The sequence below is a fragment of the Macrobrachium nipponense genome, chromosome 37, assembly GCF_015104395.2.
Source record: "Macrobrachium nipponense isolate FS-2020 chromosome 37, ASM1510439v2, whole genome shotgun sequence".
Lineage (NCBI taxonomy): Eukaryota > Metazoa > Arthropoda > Malacostraca > Decapoda > Palaemonidae > Macrobrachium > Macrobrachium nipponense.
The window spans coordinates 35,823,603-35,850,518 of NC_061097.1; the positions used below are offsets into that span (position 1 = coordinate 35,823,603).

Below are 26,916 nucleotides of genomic sequence, written 5' to 3' on the forward strand. Positions count from 1 at the left end.
TTAAGAGCTTCAAGGTGGGTGTCGGATTATTCTTCTCTCCCTTCATTTAGGCTATCAGATTCTGTGTATAGGAGATTTGACTCTATTGCTAAGGCTTGGCCTAAGATCTCAGTGGATGTGCCTTTTTATCCATGATTTTTCCAAGTAAGAGAGGCACTATTACATCAGGTAGGTTGCTCTATTCCAGAGGATGACAGTATGTTTAAGAGCTTGCCTAATGCTATAGAAGCTTATGTCCTCCAGTTAAATTGGAGTGAACACAGTTGAACAGCGTTTGAAGGAGTTTGATGAACTTCCTACTTTGGCCAGGGAGTTTTGCTTCCCTAGTCAAGGCATTTCTTGATGTGATAGGAGAGCTTTCCCATCCGATGAGCAACCTTAAAGGTTCCTTCAGTTTCCTCCCTCCTCCCCCCCCCCCTTAGTAAACAGGCTTTTAATTTCAGTGCATCCTTTTTGGGTAGATTATTAATGAAAAACTGTCTGCATCTATAGCCGCAGAGATACAGAACACACACAATAAGTCTTTCATCTGTCAGTCCCAAGCATCTAAAGGGTAGTATCGTGTGTCATCCTCTTCCTTTATATGTCCTTTGGGAAATGCTACCTCCTTACTTGGTTTTCATTTCCAACTGCAGGAAGGGGGAAAGTATCCTTTCACCAGCAAAGTTCCAGATCCTGTTCTGCAAAGGGAAGGAAGTTCATCTCCTCCTCTTATAACAAGAATCCAAAGTCTGATAAAGAATAGCGCCTTGAGCCCTTATGTACCTCTGGGGGGGCCAGGTTAGGCCCTTTGCTCAAGTGTGGCAATGCTTAGGGGTAGACACTTGGGTAGTGAAAGTACTTTTGGAGGGCTATTGCATTCCTCTCAAAGAGTTTGTTGTCTCGATCAAACTGCCTATAGCCTTTCGGTCATACAAAGGTAACCCAGAGAAGAGAAGGGTCGTGGTTGTGAGTCAGGAAATTTCTTCTATGTTATAGAAGACAGGTATAGAGGAAATACCGAATAATTCACCAAGTTTTTACAACATGCTATTCCTAGTTCCAAAGGCAGCAGGAGGTTTGAGCCCTGTCTTGTACTTGTCCAAGCTCCACCTCTATATCCAACTATCCCCTTTTTCCATGGAGTCGGCCTCCATGGTCTTAGCTGCCTACGAGAAAGGACCATGGGTGTTTATGGTTGACATGAAAAATGTACTTTCATGTTCCCATTCACCAATGTTTATTCACACTGTTGGGCTTGGGAACAGCCTCCCAGAGGATGTCATGCAATTGGAACTTCTGAAGTTCATGTGAAAATGAAGTGCATGACTGCTTGAATACTATTCTTGTATTTTGATACATTTTTATTTATTTATTAATAAATAAATTTTTTTCATTTTTAATTAGTGGTATCTCTTCTTTCAGTATTTTCCTTTACCTCCTCTTACTTCTTCGTAATGAACACCTATTCTTTGGACACTTGGATTTCAAGTCATTGGCCCGTGTGGACTTGTTACATATGAATAGGTTTCATCTACTGAATGTAATAATAATAAAATCATTGTAATCCAGGCAAGATGTGCTTAGGACAGAGGAGAGTAGAGAGAACTTGTCTCATGTCCAACCTCTTGTAGAAAAGAACTAGCAGAAAAACATTTGATATTGAAATGAAAGAGGAATTACATATAATGCAATGATAAAGGGTTCACGCATATGAGAGACATGTGCCAACATTAATGTTAAATAGTGTGTGTGATAAAAGTTTCCTGTACTTGAAATATACGGAGAGGCAAAAAAATGAAACTGTGCTGTCATGATTCATAACGGTCATTAAAGATAAGGATTTATCACAGATGATTGACACGAGTGTCACACTGGGTACATTAGCGAGCTGCTTGAATGTGGTGTGAGGTAGAACCTTATCTCCCTCACTGCTGTAATGAGGAAAATCCTTGTAGTACCCAGCACGAAGTAGAACTTCTTATCTCCTTTTGTCGTATACGCTACCGATTAATATCTATGCACAGCTTGTCACAAACTTGTTAAATTGAACATCAGTAAGAGACTGTCTCATCCAAACTAAGTTCAGAATTATGTTACAATACTCCAGCTAACCTGATAGAGGAGAGAGTGCTGTGCAAATTTCATATTTACAATCTTATATTGTTGGGATCTACTAAGTTTTTCATACAAGTCATGGAGTAACTGTTGTATTCAGTAATTAAGCTCATTAATTATGTTGTTCTGGCAATTTTTTTTTTATAAAACAGCATTATGGGATGTAAATGGCCTTTACTTCTGGACACTGGATAGGTCAAATCTGGATGATAATATATTACTTTTGTGTCCATTTCTTTGAGAGCTTTTATCATAGTAAAGGTAGTTGACTCTTCAGCATCTTTCTGTTACTTCAATAAGTTTTTTTTATTGAATATATATAATAATTATGGTAGTATACAAAAGACATACTATCTATCTATTCATAACAGCTGGGTCATCTTGGCAGCATTTAGCTAATGGTTTTGTTTTAATTGCCATGGGTGTCAGACCACATGTAATTACACTCATAAATTTTTTATTGTTTTTCAGCAGCTACAGTAATTTTTTTTTTCACTTTGTTGCTATTTTGGTATTTATTAACATATTAACCCTCTTACGCCGAAGCCCTAAAAATCAAAACCTCTCCTGTATGCCGGCGCCGGTTTGGAGTGAGCGCGGAACCGGAAAAAATAATTTTTTCAAAAAATCACAGCACGCTTAGTTTTGAAGATTAAGAGTTCATTTTTGGCTCATTTTTTTTTTCATTGCCTGAAGTTTAGTATGCAATCATCAGAAATGAAAAATAATATCATTATCATATGTAAATAATGCGATATATGGTAGCGAAAAAAAAAATTCATAGATAATTGTATTCAAATCACGCTGTGCAAAAAACGGTCAAAGCTAACGTATTTTTTTGTACTTTTTTTTCGTATTGTACACTAAATTGCAATCCTTTTGATATATAATACATAGTAAAACAATAAAAGCAACACCGGAAAAATATTATCACAAAATGATGTACGAATTCGTAACGAGCGGACGTAAAAAAATGTTTTTTATTGTAGTGTCTTACCGAACAATTATAGAGCCGTGATTTCCACGAGCGGCAGGATACTAAATTCAAATTTAGCGCCGTCGGCGTCGCCAACACTGGTGGTGATGACGTCATCTCCCATCCACTCGCGGGAGAACCAGGTACAACTGCCCAGGTGAATCAATTCTTTTCCTGCCGGCGTCCGTGAACATTGGTGGTCGGTGCGGTTGGATGACTTTGCTTCGCTTTTTCTTGTGGATTTGATCTCGGAATGGTGAAGTACTCTTTTTTGGCGTTGTTGTTATTTTGCTTTTTATTTAGGCGTTGCCATGTCGGATTCTAGTCCGTCGGGAGTTAGGTTTTGCATCTCAGGATGTAAAACAAAACTAGATTATCCAAGCTAGAGTATGATTCTCCACACTAAATGTGTTAAGTGTAGGGGACAGGTTTGTTCAGCAGATTCGAACATGTAACGAGTGTAGTGATTGGACTGATTCTCAATGGAAGTTTTTAGTTCATACTCGGAGAAATTAGCTAAAGACAGAATTAGAAAAGCAGCGCTTAGGGAAAGTAGACTTAGCTCTGCTTCGTCTTGCGATGCATCTGTTCCTTCTGTTTCTCCTCAAATTGTTATGTCTCCTTTAACTACACCTCCTATTCCTCCTACTAATCCCACTTCTCCGGCTTCCCGTGTAGTTTCTTGCCGACACCATTGCCAGTCTGGAATCGAGGTTAGATCAGAAATTTTCGGTACTAGCGAATACGGTTTGCAACTTGGTAATTCAGTTAAGACGTTTTTGGAGAAAGCGGCTTCAGGTAAGAGTGTAGTTGAGGGTGCGTCTGTCTGTCCTGACACGTCTCCTAGACAAAGGTCACTGTCCAGCTCCCCCGCACGGGGGAGAAGACATACCGGAAGTCCAAGGGTAGTCGATCGGGATTTGCCCACAGACAGGCGCCTCTCTTGTTGAGCCTGTTGCGCCTCAACAGGGCTCGGTTAAGCGTTGGAAAGGTGTGTTGCGGTCAGACGCCTTTCAAATGATTCAAGCGATTCGTCTCGGTCGCACGGCGCTCTTGGCGAGATTCGCCCGTTTCGCGTCCTTAAAGAGGCGTTCAGGCGCCGATTCTTCGCCTCCTCCAGTCAAGCGGTTATAAGGAGCCTGAGAGTAGGGTTGCGCCTCGGCCGTTAGCGGCTCGTTCGTCGCCTCAATCTGTGCCTTTTTGGTCGGCAGAGATTGTGGTTTTAGCGCTGTAGCTAGCAGTTCTAAGGGTGTTTCTTTAGGCGCTTTTTCGTCTGTTACGCCTGATGCGCCTGTTTCGCCTCGAATTTCGGCGGCTCCGAGCGAGGCGCAAGTAGTTTTCCGCCTCCTGCTGAACATTTAGGCTCTTCCAAGCCTACGTTAACTGTTTTTGATTCGTCTCTGGGCGCCTTTGCGCAAGCAGTTAGAGATGTTAACCAACTGGATGAATGAGTCCAAGGGTGGTTCGAAACCTTCAGATCCGGTTGTAGTTCCGTCTACTTCTTCGGCGGTATAGGAGAATGAAGAAGAAGTAGAGGAGGAGATTCACATCACCTCTCGTGTTATTCACGTCTCCTTAGATTTCTTCTGGTATCTTATCCAGATTATTTTGAGAAAGCGGCTCCGCGCTCCCCAACTTCGACTTTTTTGATGAGGAGGAAAACTTCAGACCCTCTCCTCCCAAAACTTGTTCTATCTAAAGCGGTTAGACATTCGTTGAAAGAGACGGAGAAATGGATGTCTATGAAAAGAGACTTAGGGAAGGCTCTTTTTGCTTACCCTCCCTCTAAGTTGCTTCGTAAGAGGTATAGGTTTTATGTAACTGGGGAAGCTCGTTCTCTGGGAGTTTCTGCCTCCTCCAGGGAGACTTCTCCAGTTTAATGACTCCTCTAGAAGATCTGCTTTCGCCGCAGCGAAAGTTTTCTTTACAGCGCCTGAGTTGGACCACGTTGTAAAGAATCAATTTAAACTTTTGGAAGTCTTTAGCTTCCTTGATTGGACTATTGGCGCTTTAGCGGCCAAGATCGAAGACTGTCCTTCTCTTTCTCAGGAGTTAGCGGAGGATTGGATTGGTGTTCTGTCCTGTGCGGACAAATCCATTAGGGATGGATGTGATGAGTTAGCTTCGCTCATCGCCTTTGGTACCCTTAAGAAAAGGCAACTTTGGTGCTCCTTTGCTTCTAAAAGGGTTAGTCCCAACAGAAGTCTGCTCTCTTGTTTGCTCCTTTTGTGAAAGATAACCTCTTCCAGACGATGTAGTGTTGTCAATTTCGTCTGCGCTAGATAAGAAATCTACTTCGGATTTACTGGCACAGTCTACTAAGAGACCTAAAGCTCCTGTGGAGACGTGTTCCTTCGGTTTCTCCTCTGGCCCAAGCGCCTTTTCGAGGGAAAGAGAAAACCCAAGCGCTCTTTCGGCCGAAATCGAATTTGCGACCTCAGTCTAAGGCCTCGGCCAAGGTTAACAAACCTTCCAAATGAAAGCTCGGTTCTTCATGCACCAGTGGGAGCCAGGCTGGCTCTGTTTTGGGGGAAGAAATGGGGAAAACAGAGGAGCAGAAGCCTGGGTAGTGCAAGTACTCAAGTTCGGCTATCGTATTCCTCTCGTTTCACCTCCCTCGCTCTCACCTGTGCCAATTCCATTCCAGGCATACTCGTACCGGGCTCAGACAAATTTCTGGCGCTAGCCGCAGAAGTGGAAGCGCTTGTTCTCAAAGAAGCGATAGAACAGATAGAAGGGGATTTTCCTCCAGGCTTTTACAATCGCTTTTGTAGTTCCCAAGTCATCAGGGGGCTGGAGGCCGGTTTTGGATGTGAGCGCCCTGAACTTGCATGTCCAGAAAACAAAATTCATATGGAGACCACTCGGTCGGTTCTGGAGTCCATCAGACAGGGGATTGGATGGTCTCTCTGGACATGCAAGACGCTTATTTTCACATTCCGATACATCGCGAATCTCGGAAGTACCTGAGGTTCATGTTCGAAGGCAAGGTGTTTCAGTTTCGGGCGCTTTGCTTCGGACTAGCGACCGTCTCTCAAGTTTCACCAGGGTTCTATCCCCGATAGGAAGGCTGGCTACATATTAGGAGTAAGAATCTCCCTCTATCTGGACGATTGGCTTCTCCGTCGGAATCAGAGAGTCGGTGCATGAAGGACCTTGGAACAACTACTGGATCTTGCCAGAAAGTTAGGAATTCTGGTCAACAAACAGAAGTCCCAGTTGGTTCCATCTCAGAGCATCCTTTATTTGGGGATGATTCTGAATGCTCAAGTTTTTCGGGCTTTTCTGTCCCCGAAGAGGTTCAAGGCTGTCTGGAGACAGTTCAGGAGTTCTTGGACAAAAAGGTAAGTTCTGCCAATCAGTGGATGAGGCTCCTGGGCAAATTGACGTCAGTGGAGAAATTTGTGACGTTGGGAAGACTGCACATGAGACCTCTGCAGTTTTTCCTGAGAGCCTCTTGGTGCAGGAAGACACAACCAGACTCGATTACCTTCCTGTCACAGATCAAATAAAAGAGGACCTAAGGTGGTGGCTCTCTCGAGCAAGGTTGGAAGAAGGGTTAGATTTTACGACCCATCCTCCCGAACCTACAGTTCTTTTCCGACGCATCGGACACAGGTTGGGGAGCCCTACTGGGAAATCAACGGACTTCAGGAGCTTGGTCGGAGAAGGAGAAGAAGTTCCACATAAATGTAAAGGAACTGTTAGCAATTTTCTTAGGGCTCAGACAGTTTCGGAGCTTAGTAGAAGGGCCGCGAGTAGTGGCAGTGCATTCCGACAACTCCACGGCTCTCTCGTACGTGCGGAAAACAGGGGGGACTCAGTCTTTCTCTCTGTACGAAGTAGCCAAGGATCTCCTCCTGTGGTCAAACGAAGCGAAGGTTCAGCTAGTCCCGAGATTTGTTCGGGAAAGATGAACGTCCTGGCGGACGAGTTAAGTCGTCAACAGCAAGTGTTACCTCTGGAGTGGACTTTGGACACAAGATTTGTCAGAAACTTTGGCGCCTTTGGGGACCGACCGTCAATAGACCTGTTCGCGACATCAAGGAACAACCGTCTTCCTCTCTTTTGTTCTCCAGTCCCAGATCCTCTAGCTTGGTCGGTGGACGCAATGCTGTTGGATTGGTCGGGTCTGGAAGCTTATGCATTCCCTCCGTTCGGTCTAATAAGAGAGGTGCTGAACAAGTTCATGTCGCACAGCAATGTAACGCTAACGTTAATCGCTCCCATTTGGCCCAGGAAAGAGTGGTTCCCGGACCTTCTCCAGTTGTTAGTAGACTTCCCCAGACTTCTTCCTCCAGAGAAGTGGCTTCTCAAACAACCTCACTTCAAGAGGTTCCACCAAAACTTGCCGCTCTAGCTCTGACAGGGTTCAGACTGTCCGGAATCTTGTCAGAGCGAAAGGATTTTCAAGAAGAGCTGCAGAAGCTATCGCTCGTTGTAGGAGAGAGTCTTCTAACAAACTCTATCAAGGGAAGTGGAGAATCTTCAGAGTGGTGTAGAAGTGCTAAAGTCTCTACTTCTGCGACCTCTTTAACAGAAATAGCAGATTTTCTTCTATTTCTTAGGAACTCTAAGAAACTGGCTCCTTCGACGATCAGAGGATATAGAGCCATGCTCTCTTCGGTTTTTCGACATCGAGGTTTGGATATTTCCTCCAATTCAGATCTGTCGGACCTCATTAGGTCTTTCGAAACCACTAAGCTCCCGCAAGATACAGTGGCTTGGAACTTAGATGTGGTCTTAAGTTCCTCATGGGGCCACCGTTTGAGCCTTTGAAGTTGGCTTCACTCAGGAACTTGACTAAGAAGGCACTCTTTCTTATTGCACTAGCTTCTGCTAAGCGTGTCAGACGAATTGCACGCTATGAGACAAAAGAGTCGGTTTCTCTCAAGGCAATGCTGTATTTTCGGTATCTTTGACCTTTCTAGCCAAAAATGAGAATCCTTCTAATCCTTGGCCGAGGAGTTTGTGGTAAGGAACTTATCTGATTTGGTTGGACATGAGGAGGAGAAAGGCTCTTATGTCCAGTCAGGGCTATTAAGCAGTATCTGTTTGCCACTAAGGGTATTAGAGGACAATCTTCTAAGCTCTGGACCTCGGTTCAAAATCCTTCTCGTCCTCTTTCTAAGAATGCTATATCGTTCTTTATTAGAGAGCTTATCAGGGAAGCTCCTCGCTCCAGTCCGAGAACGACAATCTTTCCGTTCTGAGAGTTAAAGCTCACGAGGTTAGAGCAGTGGCAACTTCTTTAGCATCAGAAAGAATTTATCTTTAGCTTCGATTCTTCAGAGCACGTTCTGGAGATCGAATTCGGTTTTTGCGAGTCATTATCTCAAAGAGATAGAAACGGTTTTCGAGAATTGTAAAACGTTCTTAGGTCCGGTGGCGGTTTTGTTTCTGGCATGGGTTGGGAGAAACGGGCACAGGGTCGTCACCTCTATGCTAACTTTTCACCTTGAATAGGTTGTCGAGTTCAAGGGAAGCTGGGGGTAACTGAGTACCTGGGATACTCACCAGTCTGTTAGGTCAGATTTTTACAATGGTTGGGTATATGTTTTTTAAATCTGGTGTTGGTGACAATGTTTTGTATGATTGAATTTCTGGTCTTAGCCCAGGGCAAGGGCAAATCTTTGTTGTTACTATCCTCCGTCAGTCAGCCTTGACTCGCTTGAACTACGGAAAAAGGATTCCACTCCTGTAGAGGTAACTTTGGTCAAATTCCAATTCCTCTACAATAGTAAGAAGAGCACCGACCAGAGGCAGTAACAGTCTGCTGTAGCTCTCTTACAAGGTAAGGTACAACAGACACCTTGAGTGTTTACTGGTATTGCAATAAATGTAACCATTTAAAAATACTAGTGGTCCACTGAATCCCACCTTCCCATAAATGTGTAATCAGCTCTATAATTGTTCGGTAAGACACTACAATAAAAAATGAAATTTTCATTATTAAAATGAAGTTTTATTGTATACTTACCGAACAATTATGAAATTATACCCACCCCTCCTCCCCTTAGGTGGACGGACGGGCAGAAAGAATTGGATTCACCTGGGCAGTTGTACCTGGTTCTCCCGCGAGTGGAGGGAGATGACGTCATCACCACCAGTGTTGGCGACGCCGACGCGCTAAATTTTGAATTTAGTATCCTGCCGCTCGTGGAAAATCACGGCTCTATAATTGTTCGGTAAGTATACAATAAAACTTCATTTTAATAATGAAAACTTTCATATTTTCAAAAAATTCACCGTAATTCTAAATAATGTTCTAGAGACTTCCAATTTGTTTCAAAATTAAGACAAATGATTGAATATTACGATACTGTAAGAGTTTTAGATAGAATGCAGATGACCATTTCGGACGAGTTAAAATTTGACCGAATGTGATATATATATTTTTTTTATATGGACATATTTTGAAGATGGAAGCTACAACTTCAATTATTTTTTATTGTATTCTTCATGAATTTGCGCACATTGTGATATATGAAACTCTATAAAAAGGCTAATATGAAAAGGAGCAAATATTAGGATAATGCCATGTACGTATTTCGGAGACTTGCGGCGCGAATCGGTCGCGCGGAGTGAAGGTAAATATATTTTTCAAAAATTCACCATAAATCACAATATTGTTTTAGAGACTTCAAATTTGTTTCAAAATGAAGAAAAATGACAGAATATTACTAGGCCGTAAGAGTTTTAGCTTACCATTGCGTTTTTCAACTATTTCGGTAGAGTCAAATTTGAAGCCGAACGTGGTTTTTTTTCTATTTATCGTGATTTATATGCAAATATTTCGAAAAAAGAGAAAAGCTACAACCTTCAATTCATTTTTTTTTTAGTTGGATTTACATGAAATTTACGCACATTTTCATATATAAAAACTTTATGTAACAGCTAATTTCAAATGGTGCAAACATTTCGACAATCCACAAAAAAAATTCTGATTTTTTCGGAAGTTACCGCGCGAACGAATGTTTTTTTTTTTCATAAATTCACCATAAATCGAAATATTGTGGCTAGAGACTTCCAAGTCGTTGCAAAATGAAGGTGAATGATTGATTATTACTAGAATATAATAGTTTTAGCTACAATTGCGTTTTTTCGGACCATTTCGGTAGAGTCAAAGTTGACCGAAAGTTGAAATTTTTGCACTTAACGTTATTTATATGAAAATATTTCAAAACTGATAAAAGCTACAACCATGGGTTGTTTTTTTGTTGTATTGTGCATGAAATTGCGCACATTTCCATATATAAAACTTTATGTAACGGCAAATTTAAAAGGGTGCAAACATTAGGACAATTGCACGAAAAAATTTATCGGAAGAGTTATCGCACGAACGTAAGGAAAAAGTTTTTTCATATAATTCCACCATAAAATCGAAATATTGGTGCTTAGGAGAAGTCCAATTTGATTGGCAAAATCATAACGGCAAATGATTGAATATTACTATAATGTAAGAATTTTAGCTTACAATAGCGTTTCTCGACCATTTCTGTAGAGTCAAAGTTGACCGAAGGTTGAAATTTTTGCACTTATCGTTATTTATATGAAAATATTTCAAAACTGATAAAAGCTACAATCAGGAGTATTTTTTAGTTGTATTGTGCATGACATTGCGCACATTTTCATATAAAATACTTCATGTAAAGGATAATTTAAAATGGTACAATAATTATGTCAAAGTGACGAAATAATTTCCGAGATGTGTCACTGATACTTTTTAGTGCGATAAGAAAGAAATTCGTGCTTGCGCGCCTGCATAGCGATTGTAAACAAAACAACGCCTTGATCCGTGAACTCCCAGCATCCCCCAAGGCGCGTGATACAAAAGTTTTCGGCTGGTAGGCCTATAAGTATTTTTCCGCGAATTTTTAAAAAAACTTTTTTGAGCCGACGTATGATACGTCCAATCGGCATACGGGAGACATTTTGACTCGACGTTTAATACGTCCAATCGGCGTAAGAGGGTTAAGCACTACTGGGAATTACACATTAATTAAATGCCAATAGTTTTATATGTCATCATTGCTCATTCCATTTTTCACATTTGAGTTTCATAAGTGTAGGGTTTCTTAAGTATGAATACATTTTCATGAAAAATGGTATATTGAAGCTGTGGTTATTCTTAAAAAAAAAATTTTTTTAAGTTGTCAGTACAGTTTTTCTATGAATGTCAGAAGGACTTTTTATTTATCTCATATTTTCCCCTTCATGATAAGAAAAGTTTTGAGGAAAGCTCATCACTGTCTTTTATCTTGCACACTTCCTGTCCAAATTCCCTTCTGGTCCAGGTCCTTATCTTTGGTCTTTGGTCTGGGCCTCACCACTGGGAAAACTTGACACAAAAAAAAACATCTTTTGGCATTTATGGAAAACTACAAGTTCTACATGTTTTTTTAATCACTGCTTCAATATATTTTTCATGAAAATGCTTTTTTACATAAGAAACTCAATTGCAGATGTAAAAAAATGTAATACGTAGTAATCTTGTTTAGTGAAAGCTTCACTCCGTATCATATCACATCTTACAAAGACCTTCTGAAGTGTTTTCTAGCCACTAAATGCCTCCTAACTAAGTAATGCCTTCATATAATACAGTCTATACTCTGTTTTTTTTCATCTGTCCATCCGCCTGTGGTGTTTTTGTATGGTAACACTGCGTCTCGGGCTTTAGATAGTTACGCTATTTGTAAGTTTTAGGTAAATAAAAGGATATCTGGGAGTACATTTGCAACTGAAAAATGTTTTAATAATTTACTGTATGCGAATTACACCGTTAATATTCGAAATATGATATTATTATAATCGTTGAATGTAAGCTGAATGTAACTATCTTAATATATATTAAAGCCCGGGACGCAGTGTTACCATACAAAAACACCACAGGCGATGGACAGATGAAAAAAAAACAGAGTATAGTTATCCCATTTCACACTGTACTTGAATCTCGGCGATTGCCGGTACCTTTTTCAGAATGTCCCTTTTCCTTTGTAAGTCCCCCAGTTTTGTCTACAAATTTTTGCATTTTTCTACTTTTGCAATATTTTAAAACCAAGTTTCCAACATTTTCACAGTTTCATGCAAACATTGCTGTCATTTTTAATCTTTTAAAGTTTTTAAAATACTGGCCTTACTTTGCAATAGTATGTGAATTACTAAGTGTCAAGCAATCTTTTAGATTTATCCAGACATTGCTGTCCTAATCTTACTGCTTTTTCAATACTGGCCTTCAGCATCCTTGCTGAATCACTTGATATACCATTGCCATTATTGTATTCCTAAGTGTTGAGATTCAAACATTTTAATGTTGTTGTAGAACATTTGTTAATAACTTTAGTGTGTCATTTTGATATTTTATTTTTTATATTTTCATTATTGAACTCACCATAAATTTTACAATATTCACTTTTGAAATGACACAATAATTGAATTACAGCAATGAATAAAAGAAAAATATTGCTGTGCCCTTCAGCAATCAGTTTATGATATGCCACAGCCAGACATGTGGAAATAAATTCATGTGCAGTTATATACCTCAGGGTACTGGTTCTTGGGCCATTATTTGATACCTATGAATGAGTAAATTTATGAAGAATTTTATGAAATTCATATTGTAAAATTAAAGGAAACTGTCAGAGGGTATGTGCAATGTGGGCAAGAGAGAGTTTTATTTTGTAAGTAGATTTGATTTGTAGCTAACTCTTGACATATGTATATGTGTTTTAATGTCACTCATGTCAAAGATTTATATTTCTGAATAATAAAGTTTCACTTTAGACCTTCCATTTTAAGAATATTTTATGCACTCTTGAGACTGTCTTCCAATTTAATGTCCATGTTCATTTTTCCTTGGATTTGAATGGGATTCGGGTACCTTTTTCCAGCGTGATGAAAAATTTTAATTCTCTCTTCTCGTCCACAGCAAGCCAGGGCAGAGCAGGAAGAAGAATTTATTAGCAATACCCTTTTGAAGAAGATTCAGGCCTTAAAGAAAGAAAAGGAAACGTTAGCCCTTAATTACGAGCAGGAGGAAGAATGCCTCACGAACGACCTATCTCGCAAATTAAGCCAGGTAAGTTTGAGCTCTCTTTAGACTTTACAAATCCGCCTGATAAAATTAAGCCAGGTTTTATGAGAATACCAAGCAAACCATATCTCATTATGTCAGGAAAGATTATACTAGAATATTTTATAAACTACAAATACTCCATGAAATCTGGTGACCTCGTAAGCAATCAGATATCTAATCGGGTAAGTTTTTGCACCGTTGATGCATAAAAAAAGGCATTGCTGTTGATGTGGTATTTTAATCTCAAGTGATTTGCTGACTGTCACGTCAGCAACGCAGAATGCCATTAGGCAATTTTGCCGTGTCATTGAATAAGAGCTCACTGAAAAGCAGATTGATATAACACCAGCATTACGATTATACACCAAAGGATATACTTAAGGGCATTATGTTCTTCATATTCTACAAAGACAAGAAACGATGCAAATGGTTAAAAAATATGCAAGGTAATTAAGATAATTTTTAAATAACTTTTGAAAGACATTAATGAATAAGTGAAGAACTGTCAGGGTTTGTTTATTTTAAAAATTGCACTATCACCTTCAGAAGCTTTTAAGATATGTTGGCTTATGATGCATTAGGCTTTGCAAAGACTGAGTAAAGATATTAGAACATATTTTGCAACAGAATTTTTGCTTAATAGGGGGAGGGGCATTTTGTGTAGGCATCAAGTAATTGAAAGTTATTACAGAGATGGAACAGACTGTATAACTTGTAGGACAGATGGAACAAACTATTTACTCCCTGTGCAGAGATGGAACAGGCTGTTGACTTGTAGAACAGGATGGAACACACTTTACAGATAGATATTTGACTATGTCATTGGTTTGAGGGATGTGAATTTTCAAGATGAAAATTGTATGTATATTTGAGTGAAGATAATGGATTTTAATGGTGACAAAACTTCCTGCATTTGATTTCATAGAAAGACGACGAGTCACAAAAAGTTTTTTAGTGCTAACATTAAAGAAGGAACTTTTTAACTGAGGAAACAAACACAAAAATACTCTGTTGTGATTTTGAAAGTTACAGATGTTGAAAGGTTATTGTGTATACTTTTGTTGTTGAATATGGATGTGATATTGCTTGTACATTTTTGGTTAAGTTGATCATGTAAAGTTTTCAGGCAGAAGTTGTGGATAAGGGTTTAAATTGAAGGTCATATTTTGGAAGAGTTTTTACTATAAAGTTTTTGGAGAAAAACTTGTTTGCTGTATTTAGAAGGAAGCTTTGGGCTTCATCTTTTTCAAGATTTTATGTCAATTGGTGGTAAGAAGTTTTCAGGGTCACCTAAAAGTCCAAGTTGTCTAGAGACGTTATGATTTTTCTCGAATTAAAGGTTCAACAGATTCTCCTGTATGGGGTAGGGCTGTTACTGCACCTCGTGCGGTGCACTGTAGTCATTACTAGAGGTTCTTTGCAACATCATTTCAACCCCGAGGTGCAACCCCTTCATTCCTTTCACTTTGTACTTCCATTCATATTCTCTTTGTTTCCTTCTTGCTGTCCACCCTCCCCTTGACAATTTTTTTGTAGTGTAACTGTAAGGATTTCCTCCTATTACACCTTTCAAACATTTCTACTCTCTCTTTCCCTTTCAGTGCTGAATGACCTCATAGATCCCAGCTCTTGGTCATTGTCCTGAATTCTAGTTCTATTCAATTCTAACAAAATTTCCTTCATTAAAAGTAAATTACCATATTTCATAAACAAAATGTGTGAACTGTTATTACTGGAATAAAATTATTTTAGGAAAAGATGTTTGTTAAAGTATATTATGTCAGAGTTGGGAGATAAGATTTTATGTAAGAAAATTCAATGTAAATATATATCAAAGCATTATAAATATGCACTTATTAAATTATAATTATGAGCGTTTGAGTATAAATTCACAGTTCAAGATATTTATGCATATATATATATTCTATATATAGAAATATATCTATATATAGATATTCTATATATATAATATATATATTACAATACATATATATACATATATCATATATATATATATATATATATATATATATGATATATATTTATATATATATATACATATATATATTCATACATACATACATAAATACTCAATTCCCCCAAACTTGTAGTGCTGTGTATGAGGAGTAAGTTTGTCCAGAATGTACTGTACTCGGCTTCCTGCATTAGGACGTCTCTCTTCCTCCCTTTCTTTCTTATCAGTTAGAATAAGCAGCATACCAGAAGAGGATGCTATAAAGATAAATTCTTGTAGAGTAGTGGTCTTACGTCTTCCTTCTTTGTTTCTTTCTTTTGTTTATCAGAGAAATGTGTCTGCCACCCTTTACAGACAATTGGTTGACCTTGGTAACTGTTGTGTGGGTGTCTCAGACAATTTCTTGCACTGGCCTTGAGTCATTGATTGGGGATTTTGTCTGGATGGGGGTGGGGGAGCCTCCTCCTATTGTAGCGTTTTCCATCTGGCTTTCAATTCTTTTTGTATATATATCTTTCTCTCTCTTTGTTTTTGTTTTGAGTGGACTAAACATGTTTTGTTTTTCATGCTCATGCTTTATTTGAAGGAAAGGAAGCGCTACAGTTGACGCTCCGTCAGCTTCATTCAAGCCACTTTTAGGAAGAAAGAGTTAATCATTTTACTTAGTGAAGTGTCAGACAGTCATAGCAGAATATATCAGTTGTATTAAACAGTAGAAATTTATCTGAATAATTTTGTCACGACAATGGTCATTAAACGTTTACCAGTTATTTTCTGCCAAATGTTACAGCTGTAAAATGTTTATAGTTCTCAAAGCTGTATATTTTAAGAGAGAACAAAATGTTACCAAATAGTTTGCATGGTTCAGTAGTTCTTGGTGCCAATATGATAGCCTTTGTCATGTTAGAATGGCTCTTTGTGTCAACATGACAGTCTTGATTGAATTGGTGGACTTATGTTATGGGATTTATGTGTGGAAGTGCATCCACTCTTAGTGGAGTCTCAACAAATTGGTTTACATTTTGCATGACCTGCTGTGTGTTAAGCTATTTCATTATTTAAGTTTGTGTATGGCTGTGTTCTTCATTGTATCTGCTTCTACTTTTGACTTTCTCGCCTTTGAGTGTATGATGATTATCAACTGTTAAGATCTTAAGTGGTGAATGTGAGGTTGTCAAAGACCTTAAGCAAATGCTTGGTCTTAAGTCCTGGTTCGTGCTTGTTCATAATATTGTTTACTTCACCCTTTTTCTTGTGGATGTATATTTTGTAAAATCTTTCAATTTTTTTATATAAATTATTTATATATATATAGATATATATATATATAATATATATGGTTTTATATATATATATATATATATATATATATTATATATATAATATATATATATATGTATCTATTGATATATGTATTAATATATATGTATATATATATATGTATATATATGATGTACGTCAAGAGCCAGCAAGGAAAATAAATGAAAAACAGCAGTACCTAGCGCTTTCGTGTATTCTTGACACACCTCATGAGGGTACAATATATAAAAGAAGAAAAAATGAAAAATAGCTTCGAAATATCAAAGGTAAACATAAAAACAAAAAAGTAAAATACAGAACAATCAAACAGCCTAGTCAAGAAGTAAATGGTCCACAGCCTAGAATTACACTTAAAGGACAACAACAAATGGAAATGGAACTACTAAGCCGTCAATTACATAGTTACGAAGTTGTCAACAATACATTTCGTAACTATGTAATTGACTGCTTAGTAGTTCCATTTCCATTTGTTGTTGTCCTTTAAGTGTAATTCTAGGCTGTGGACCATTTACTTCTTGACTAGGCTGTTTGATTGTTCTGTATTTTACTTTTTTGTTTTTATGTTTACCTTTGATATTTCGAAGCTATTTTCATTCTTTAATATGTACCCTGATGAGGTTTGTGTCAAGAATACACGAAAGCGCTAGGTACTGCTGTTTTTCATTTTTCCTGCTGGCTCTTGATATACAATCTTCACGTGTTACTTGTGATCGTATAATATATATGTATATGTATATATGTATACAGGCAGTCCCCGGGTTACGACGGGGGTTCCGTTCTTGAGACGCGTCGTAAGCCGAAAATCGTCGTAAGCCGGAACGACGCTTGGAAATATGTCTTAAACTAATAAAAAGTTATAAAAACCTTACTTGTAATCCTTTTGGTACACTACATGTGTTTCCTGTAGTTTTATGTACAACCTGGAGTTTATTTTCATAAAAGAATGCTGGTTCTTGAAGGTAAAAACTATTGTAATCCTCTGGTGACACTACATTCTTGAAGTTTTATGTACAACCTGGAGTGATTTTGCCAAATCTTGAGGGCTACAAGAACAGCTGATTACTATTTACGTATCATATAGACTAATTAAAGTAAACGTATCTTTAAATAGGCTTATATATTAGTATCAACAAAACATTTCCTGCTATGAGTCAGAGGCCGTTTAATGAAACGAACACTTCTCTGTCCTATCTGTTCAGAAAATAAATGTTACGTCAATCCCCGAGACGGTGACCATTGTTGCTAAGGCGTCTCTCTCTCTCTCTCTCTCTCTCTGATCAAATTATGTACTGGATAATGTCTCTCTTTGGATACTTCGATTTTGTTGCCAAAATCTTGAGGGCTACAAGAACAGTTGATTACTATTTACGTATCATATAGACTAATTAAAGTAAACGTATCTTTAAATAGGCTTATATTATTAGTATCAACAAAACATTTACTGGCATGAGTCAGAGGCCGTTTAACGAAACGAACACTTCTCTGTCCTTACTCGGAGCGTCGGAAGACGCCTCTCTCTCTCTCTCTCTCTCTCTCTCTCTCTCTCTCTCTCTCTCTCTCTCTCTCTCTCTCATTGTAATCTAACCAGAAACTTCGTTTTGTTATTATTACTGGAAACAAGCAATGATTTTTTTCATTATTTGTGCTTTTGGACTGTTATATGTAAACTTTGCGCACCGCAAGCTAGTATGTATTCATTCGCTCGGAAACTAGTTCCGCATATGAGGCGTCACTAAAAACATAGAAAAATACGACATAAAAAGTGTCGAAAATCATCATAACCTCAAAATTTTTGTTGTAATCTAACCAGAAACTTATTTTTATTAATATACTGTGCTAAACTATAAAGGAGTTTTATCATAGTATGAGTTTTTTAAAAGCGTCGTTAACTCGGAGCGTCGGAATCGTCAGCGTCGTAACCTCGGAACAAGCGTCGTAACCCAGGCGGACGGATTTTCTATTGAATATTTAAGAAAAAGCGTCGTAACCTCGGAACGTCGTAAGCCGGAACCGTCGTAACCCGGGGACCGCCTGTATATATATATATATATATGATATATATATATATATATATGTATATGTATATGTATATGTATATGTATATGTATATGTGTGTGTGTGTGTGTGTGTACTTACGTACTTTGGTTTGGTGTGGAAGCATCAATGTTCTCATTAATTCAGTGACATGGCACTTGTATCAGGTAGTGATAACTATTGTCATATATTGAAGTTGTTTTAAATTGTTCGTGTTTTAATTCATAGGATAGCCTGCTACTTCAGCTCAAGATATTGTATCTTGAGTTTAGTTGGCAAATATTTTTGGTCTAGTCATGAAATTTCAGGTTTGTGGTCATTTGTTCTATTCCTACCTAGGTAAAAACTTGGAAAATTACGTTGATAATGTAGAAAATGTCGTAGATGGTGAACTATTATGGCATGTGGTGAAAAAGGTTGGGTACATGAAGAGGAAAGTAGGCGAGAAAGAATTGTTTTTATGTAGTACGAATATTTTTACCTGTAGATTGCAAATAAACTTCTACATTCATATATTATTGCAGTATTGTGGTATTATTCTCATGTCAGACATGATTAAAAGAAATATTTCAAAATCTCTCAAAATACACACATCTGAGACCATTTACCTTGAAAAGATGGCTTTCCAAATATCATAAAATAATTAAATTCTTTGGTCCATCATTGCTTTGGTCAAAGGTATGTTAGCACTGATGGTTAGGAAGTTCAAGAACATTGAGTGTCAGGTAGAGAGATGGATATGTACTCAGGATGAAGTTTTTATGTGGAAGATAATTTGGGTGAATTTGGGTCATTTGGCTGCTTATTGTCCCCCTGAAGCTTTCAGAATATACATACTAGTTCTGGTCAGAATTACATACATTGTATACATATATATTTTAAAAGGTTGTCTGACTACTTGAGTTTATGACTGCAAGTTTCGGACTGCACCAATTCCAAGGTTGGAATCCCTTGCCAGAAAATTCTTCCATGCAGGGAGTAGTTTTTACTTTTTTCTAGTCTTTGAGAACTTTCATTTGATATGGTTGTGATTGATCTACATTGATGGTATTTATTTATATTGGTCACAAAAAGGATGCAATTAGAATTTTGAAAATACTTTTTTAAAGTGTATTTTTAATTTGTGATAAGAACTTCACTTTTCTAAACTTCTTGTTTTGTCAACAGTTACGTCAGGAAAAAGTAGAGTTGGAGCAGACCCTCGAGCAAGAGCAAGAGTGCCTTGTAAATAAGCTTATGCGGAAAATTGAAAAACTCGAGACAGAAACAGCCACCAAACAGAATGATCTGGAAACTCTACGTCGGGAAAAGGTAGCTCTTTTTCTGTTGGTGTTTTGACTTATTGTATTTGTTATTATGAATAAAACTGTGACTGCTACCTAATCCCATCGAATTACTGTGTTATGGAATAGTACTTCTCCGATACTTTAATTTTTCCGTTGGCTTCCATAGATCTTCCATATTTGCTCATAAATGATATAAAAATTGGAGAGCAAAGTAAAGTTCAGGAAGTGGGAGGGCTAAATGGGAATAGACAAAAGGAAAGGACAAAAAGTAAACAAAAGCAGTGCGGTTTTTTTTGGGGTGCTCAAGAGACTGCAAAGTTCATTAGTACTCTACAGTGTATCAGTCATACCCTCGAGGTATGTAGAACCAGAGTTCTTCGAGATTTCTTGAAAAATTAGCAGATGTCTGATAAGTAGTCTTCAGTCTTGTTTGCCATGAGAACTCTTGGAAGTTAATAACGGTTTCAAGAGCATCTCCATTGGAACCTTCCAGTCCCATTCACTTGTCATTCTCTGTCCAAGTAGGAATCTTGTGTTTGTCCTCATTCCTTTTATGCATCATTAGGATTTGTTAATTCTCGATCGTTTATTTCAGATTGAACTGGAAAACACATTGGAGCAGGAACAGGAAGCTCTTGTTAATAAGCTCTGGAAAAGGATGGACAAATTGGAGGCAGAGAAACGGTAAGGATTTCTGTTTTATTAAGCCTGCCAGCCTGTACCAAAAGTGTATCGGGTTTTCTAATTTTACCCTGTTTGATGGGTAGTTGGGCTTGTAGTTCATGCCTCTGCTTTTAAGCTGCTGTAGTAATTTGATGCAGGACATGAAATATGGAAGAAAGTGAATATTATGACCTAAAAAAGTAGTAGACCTGCCTCTGTAAGGAGAGAAGGCTGTAGGAATAGGAGAAAGCAAATACAAGGCAAGGTAATAGATAAAGATAGTGGAGAAACAAACCTATAGTTATATATGGGTACATATGTTTAAAAATAAATCTACAGAGAGCTTTTGGAAATGTTCATTTCTCCTTTTTAAAGCTCTCTAGAGATTTATTTTTGAATATTATGTACCCATACTTGATTGTGAATGTCAGATTTCAGCCCAACCCTTTGGAATTCCTTTTATGCACATTTTCGTAGATTTGACACATCGCAGCTGTACAGTCATCCCTGGTGTTTGTGGGGGAAAGGTATACCACACCTACCCATGAATAACGATACCCTTTCTGAAAATGCTTATAACTGCTTATTTGAATTATAGAAAATGCTTATAACTGCTTATTTGAATTATAGTTCAAACACCAAAGACCCCTGTAAAATGCTTTTAACTCCTTATTTTGATAGTTCAAACAGCAAATATATAACTTAAACTATCATCTGAAAAATTCGGTGACAAAAATATGAAATTACAGTAATTGCTCTATGAAAAAATCTGCAATTAGGTGAATTTTCCACAAATAATGTAGATATATGTTCCAAAGAAAAATCTGCGAATAAATGAAGCTGTGAATGCTGAAACAAGAATACCGTCGATCAACTTTAAAGTATAGATATCGGTGTATATTGGATGAGTATTGTTCATAGATTTATTATTTTCAGGATGCTGCAGGGAAAATTAGAGCAACCAATTTCAAACCCCCCATCACCGGCTGATTTCAACCAGGGCGACAGGGCCAACAACCTATCATCGCATATCCAGCATTTGCGCAATGAAGTGGCTAAATTCAGGGAGCAACTCACAAACGCTCAAGAAGAACGTATGTATCACTGTTGAGAGTTTTCTTTGCCTGGTTTTACTTTTTAAGCTATTCTGTTGTTAAGGGTGTTTTTGGAGTACGTATAGACTGAGTGATCCATTAACTGGGATTTAAACTCATTAAATAGAGAAGGACTGTAGGTCTGAAGGCATGCTTCAGAGAAACTACGAAGAGTCTAAAAATGTAGTCTTTTACTTTTCCTCATTGTCGCTTCTATGAAGAGCATTGACATCGAAATTTGGGTGCACTCAGAATTGGTGAGACGCTTGCCTCTGTCAAAATGCGAATCGATTTGAAATTGGTTAAATTTATAGAAAAGTACTTTTCCTCATAGGACAGCCTCTGTAGTATATCTTTATTCATTCATTAAGTTTGTCTACTTTCTTGAGGTGAATTAAAATGTCTTTCTGTGTATCTGAGTACATATGAACATGTTTTTCTTTTTCTATGTGTAGCGCATCATCATTTGGACTTAATTTCCATATACATACAGTGTTCAGTGTTGCAAAAGTATGTACGCATCAGTTTTGACCTTGGTTGATATGTGAAAAAGCTGTAGAAGCTTCAGATGTCTTTATATTAATTTTCCAAGCTCCAGTTGTTTTCTTAAAAGTTTTGTTACATTGGGGATTTGAAGGTCACATGCAGAAAGAGGAAGCCTAACTTGTGTGTGATAAGGCCAGTAGAAATCGTGCAGCCTCAGGCCACACCATAATCATTGTTTGCAATAAAAATTGGAGGAGGAATAAGCTTGCAAATTAATGTTTGTACGGATCGTAACAGGTTATGTAAATATGTTTATCAAGTCTAATTCTATTCTATATTCTTCTCATTGCTAAGATTTTCATATCTTTACAAAAGATGAAAGTCTTTTGGAAGTCATCATCTGTTTCTACAATAAAGAAGTGTTGCAGTTTGTGGTCACTAATTTATTTTTTAATGGTTTTTAGAATTGATTTGGCTTTTTCTGTAAGAGAGTTTTTATCCCCTGAAGCTTTTCTAACTTTGTAACTAACTTTCATCCTGATACGATTTGACGTATTAAACGTTGACGAAAATTTGTCTGTCGGGTGCCGAACCGACGTATGGTATATAGACGAAAAAAAGTTTTTTTAAACATTCACAGAAAAAGTTATAGGCCTACTAGGCAAAAAATTTTGAATCAAGCGCCTTGGGGGATGCTGGGAGGTCATGGATCAAGCAGTTGTTTTGTTTACAATCGTTACCCAGGCGCGCAAACGCAAATTTCTTGCTGCTTGCACTAAAAAGCATCAGCGACACATCTGAGAAATTATTTCGTCACTGACATAATTTTTGCACCATTTTATATTAGCTGTTACATAAAGTTTTATATATGGAAATGTGCGCAATTTCATGTAGAATACAACTAAAAACAACCCATGGTTGTAGTTTTTATCAGTTTTGATATATTTTCATATAAATAACGATAAGTGCGAAAATTTCAACCTTCGGTCAACTTTGAATACCGAAATGGTCGAAAACTGCAATTGTAAGCTAAAACTCTTACATTCTAGTAATACTCAGTCATTTACCTTCATTTTGTAACAAATTGGAAGTATCCAGCACAATATTTTGATTTATGGTGAATTTTAGAAAGAAAAACTTTTTCCTACCTCCTCGCAGTAACTGCCGAAAAAATCAAAATTTTTTCGAACGATTGTCGTAATGTTTGCACCATTTTAAATTAGTTGCTACATAAAGTTTTATATATGAAAATGTGCGCAATTTCATGTAGAAAACCACAAAAAACAACCCATGGTTGTAGCTTTTATCAGTTTTGAAATATTTTCATATAAATAACGATAAGTGCCAAAATTTCAACCTTTGGTCAACTTTGACTTGACCGAAATGGTAAAACAACGCAAGTGTAAGCTAAAACTCTTACTGTCTAGTAATATTCAATCATGTATCTTCATTTTGAAACAAATTGGAAGTCTCTAGCACAATATTTCGATTTATGGTGAATATTTGAAAAAACTTTTTCCTTCCCTCTGCACGCGCATTCTCCGCCGCAAATCTCCAAAATGGTTACGTCTCATTCTCGTAATATTTGCTCCGTTTCATATTAACCGTTTCATAGAGTTTTATATATGAAAATGTGCACAATTTCATGTAGAATACAACAAAACTAATTGAAGGTCATAGCTTTTCTTATTTTTGCAATATTTGCATATAAATCACTATAAATAGGCAATTCGACATTCTGTCAATTTTGACTCGACCGAAATGGTTAAAAAACGCAATTGTAAGCTAAATCTCTTACAGTCTAGTAATATTCAATCATTTATCTTCATTTTGAAACAAATTGGAAGTCTAGCACAATATTTTGATTTATGTTGAATTTTTGAAAAAACTTTTTCCTTCTCTCCGCGACCTGATTCATCGCTGCAAATCTCCGAAATGCTTATGTCGCATTCTCGTAATATTTGCTCCATTTCATATTAGCCGTTTCATAGAGTTTTATATATGAAAATGTGCGCAATTTCATGCAGAATACAACAAAAAATAATTGAAGGTTGTAGCTTTTCTCATTTTTGAAATATTTACATATGAATAATGATAACTAAAAAAATTTGACATTCAGTCAACTTTAACTCTGCCTAACTCGACCGAAATGGTAGAAAAATGCAATTTTAAGCTAAAACTCTTACAGTCTAGTAATATTCAATCATTTATCTTATTTTGAAACAAATTGGAAGTCTCTAGTAAAATTTTTCCATTTATGGTGAATTTTTGAAAAAAAAAACAATTTTTTACGTCCGCGCGTTAAGAATTCATGCATCATTTTGTGATAATATTTTCTCTGTGTTGCTTTGATCGTTTTACAATGTGTTATATACCAAAATGATTGCAATTTAGTGTACAAAACAACGAAAAAATTAACTTGTTAGCTTTAACCGTTTTGCGCACAGCACGTTTTGTATACAATTATGTATGAAATTTTTTTTTGCGCTGTCATATATCCCAATATTTATATATGTAATTATATTTCTTTTCATTTCTGATGGTTGCATACTAAACTTCAGCCAATGACAAAAAAAGGAGCCAAAAATGAGCTCTTAATCTTGAAAACCAAGCGAGCTGTGATTTTTTGAAAAAAAAAAAAAATTTCCGCTCTGGCGCTCACTCCCGAACCCTGCCGGCATACAGGAGACAATTTTTTAAATACTGCTTCGGCGTTTAAGGGTTAAGTGGCTATATTTGCCATAAAAAAAATTTTTCCCTACCCTTAAAATTTTGCCAGTCCTTGTTCAGGCTAAGTAAAACTCATAAACCCTGTTTTTATTGTAGTGTCTTACCGAACAATTATAGAGCCGTGATTTCCACGAGCGGCAGGATACTAAATTCAAATTTAGCGCGTCGGCGTCGCCAACACTGGTGGTGATGACGTCATCTCCCTCCACTCGCGGGAGAACCAGGTACAACTGCCCAGGTGAATTCAATTCTTTTCCTGCCGGCGTCCGGTGAACATCGGTGGTCGGTGCGGTTGGATGACTTTGCTTCGCTTTTTTCTTGTGGATTTGATCTTCGGAATTGGTGAAGTACTCTTTTTTGGCGTTGTTGTTATTTTGCTTTTTATTTAGGCGTTGCCATGTCGGATTCTAGTCCGTCGGGAGTTAGGTTTTGCATCTCAGGATGTAAAACTAGATTATCCAAGCTAGAGTATGATTCTCACACTAAATGTGTTAAGTGTAGGGGACAGGTTTGTTCAGCAGATCGAACATGTAACGAGTGTAGTGATTGGACTGATTCTCAATGGAAGTTTTTTAGTTCATACTCGGAGAAATTAGCTAAAGACAGAATTAGAAAAGCAGCGCTTAGGGAAAGTAGACTTAGCTCTGCTTCGTCTTGCGATGCATCTGTTCCTTCTGTTTCTCCTCAAATTGTTATGTCTCCTTTAACTACACCTCCTATTCCTCCTACTAATCCCACTTCTCCGGCTTCCCGTGTAGTTTCTTCCGACACCATTGCCAGTCTGGAATCGAGGTTAGATCAGAAATTTTCGGTACTAGCGAATACGGTTTTGCAACTTGGTAATTCAGTTAAGACGTTTTTGGAGAAAGCGGCCTCAGGTAAGAGTGTAGTTGAGGGTGCGTCTGTCTGTCCTGACACGTCTCCTAGACAAAGGTCACTGTCCAGCTCCCCCGCACCGGGGAGAAGACATACCGGAAGTCCAAGGGAGTCGATCGGGATTTGCCCACAGACAGGCGCCTCTCTTGTTGAGCCTGTTGCGCCTCAACAGGGCTCGGTTAAGCGTTGGAAAGGTGTTGCGGTCAGACGCCTTTCAAATGATTCAAGCGATTCGTCTCCGGTCGCACGGCGCTCTTGGCGAGATTCGCCCGTTTCGCGTCCCTTAAAGAGGCGTTCAGGCGCCGATTCTTCGCCTCCTCCAGTCAAGCGGTATAAGGAGCCTGAGAGTAGGGTTGCGCCTCGGCCGTTAGCGGCTCGTTCGTCGCCTCAATCTGTGCCTTTTTCGGCTCCATCTACTAGTAGAGATTGTGGTTTTAGCGCTGTAGCTAGCAGTTCTAAGGGTGTTTCTTTAGGCGCTTTTTCGTCTGTTACGCCTGATGCGCCTGTTTCGCCTCGAATTTCGGCGGCTCCGAGCGAGGCGCAAGTAGTTTTTCCGCCTCCTGCTGAACATTTAGGCTCTTCCAAGCCTACGTTAACTGTTTTTGATTCGTCTCTGGCGCCTTTGCGCAAGCAGTTAGAGATGTTAACCAACTGGATGAATGAGTCCAAGGGTTGTTCGAAACCTTCAGATCCGGTTGTAGTTCCGTCTACTTCTTCGGCGGTATAGGAGAATGAAGAAGAAGTAGAGGAGGAGGATTCACATCACCTCTCGTGTTATTCACGTCTCCTTAGATTTCTTCTGGTATCTTATCCAGATTATTTTGAGAAAGCGGCTCCGCGCTCCCCAACTTCGACTTTTTTGATGAGGAGGAAAACTCAGACCCTCTCCTCCCAAAACTTGTTCTATCTAAAGCGGTTAGACATTCGTTGAAAGAGACGGAGAAATGGATGTCTATGAAAAGAGACTTAGGGAAGGCTCTTTTTGCTTACCCTCCCTCTAAGTTGCTTCGTAAGAGGTATAGGTTTTATGTAACTGGGGAAGCTCGTTCTCTGGGAGTTTCTGCCTCCTCCCAGGGAGACTTCTCCAGTTTAATCGACTCCTCTAGAAAGATCTGCTTTCGCCGCAGCGAAAGTTTTCTTTACAGCGCCTGAGTTGGACCACGTTGTAAAGAATCAATTTAAACTTTTGGAAGTCTTTAGCTTCCTTGATTGGACTATTGGCGCTTTAGCGGCCAAGATCGAAGACTGTCCTTCTCTTTCCCAGAGTTAGCGGAGGATTGGATTGGTGTTCTGTCCTGTGCGGA

At 38.1% G+C, this 26,916-nt stretch overlaps 1 protein-coding gene across 2 annotated transcripts in view; it reads left to right on the forward strand.

Annotated features, from left to right (window-relative positions):
- The window catches only part of LOC135209131 (coiled-coil domain-containing protein 6-like), a 64,293-nt gene that overhangs the window by 8,555 nt on the left and 28,822 nt on the right, over positions 1 to 26,916 (forward strand). For both annotated transcript variants that reach the window (XM_064241776.1, XM_064241775.1), the window contains exons 2-5: positions 13,002 to 13,151; positions 19,645 to 19,788; positions 20,359 to 20,447; positions 21,363 to 21,520. In XM_064241776.1, the coding sequence (XP_064097846.1) occupies positions 13,002 to 13,151; positions 19,645 to 19,788; positions 20,359 to 20,447; positions 21,363 to 21,520 (541 nt within the window). The remainder of the gene's footprint in view (positions 1 to 13,001; positions 13,152 to 19,644; positions 19,789 to 20,358; positions 20,448 to 21,362; positions 21,521 to 26,916) is intronic.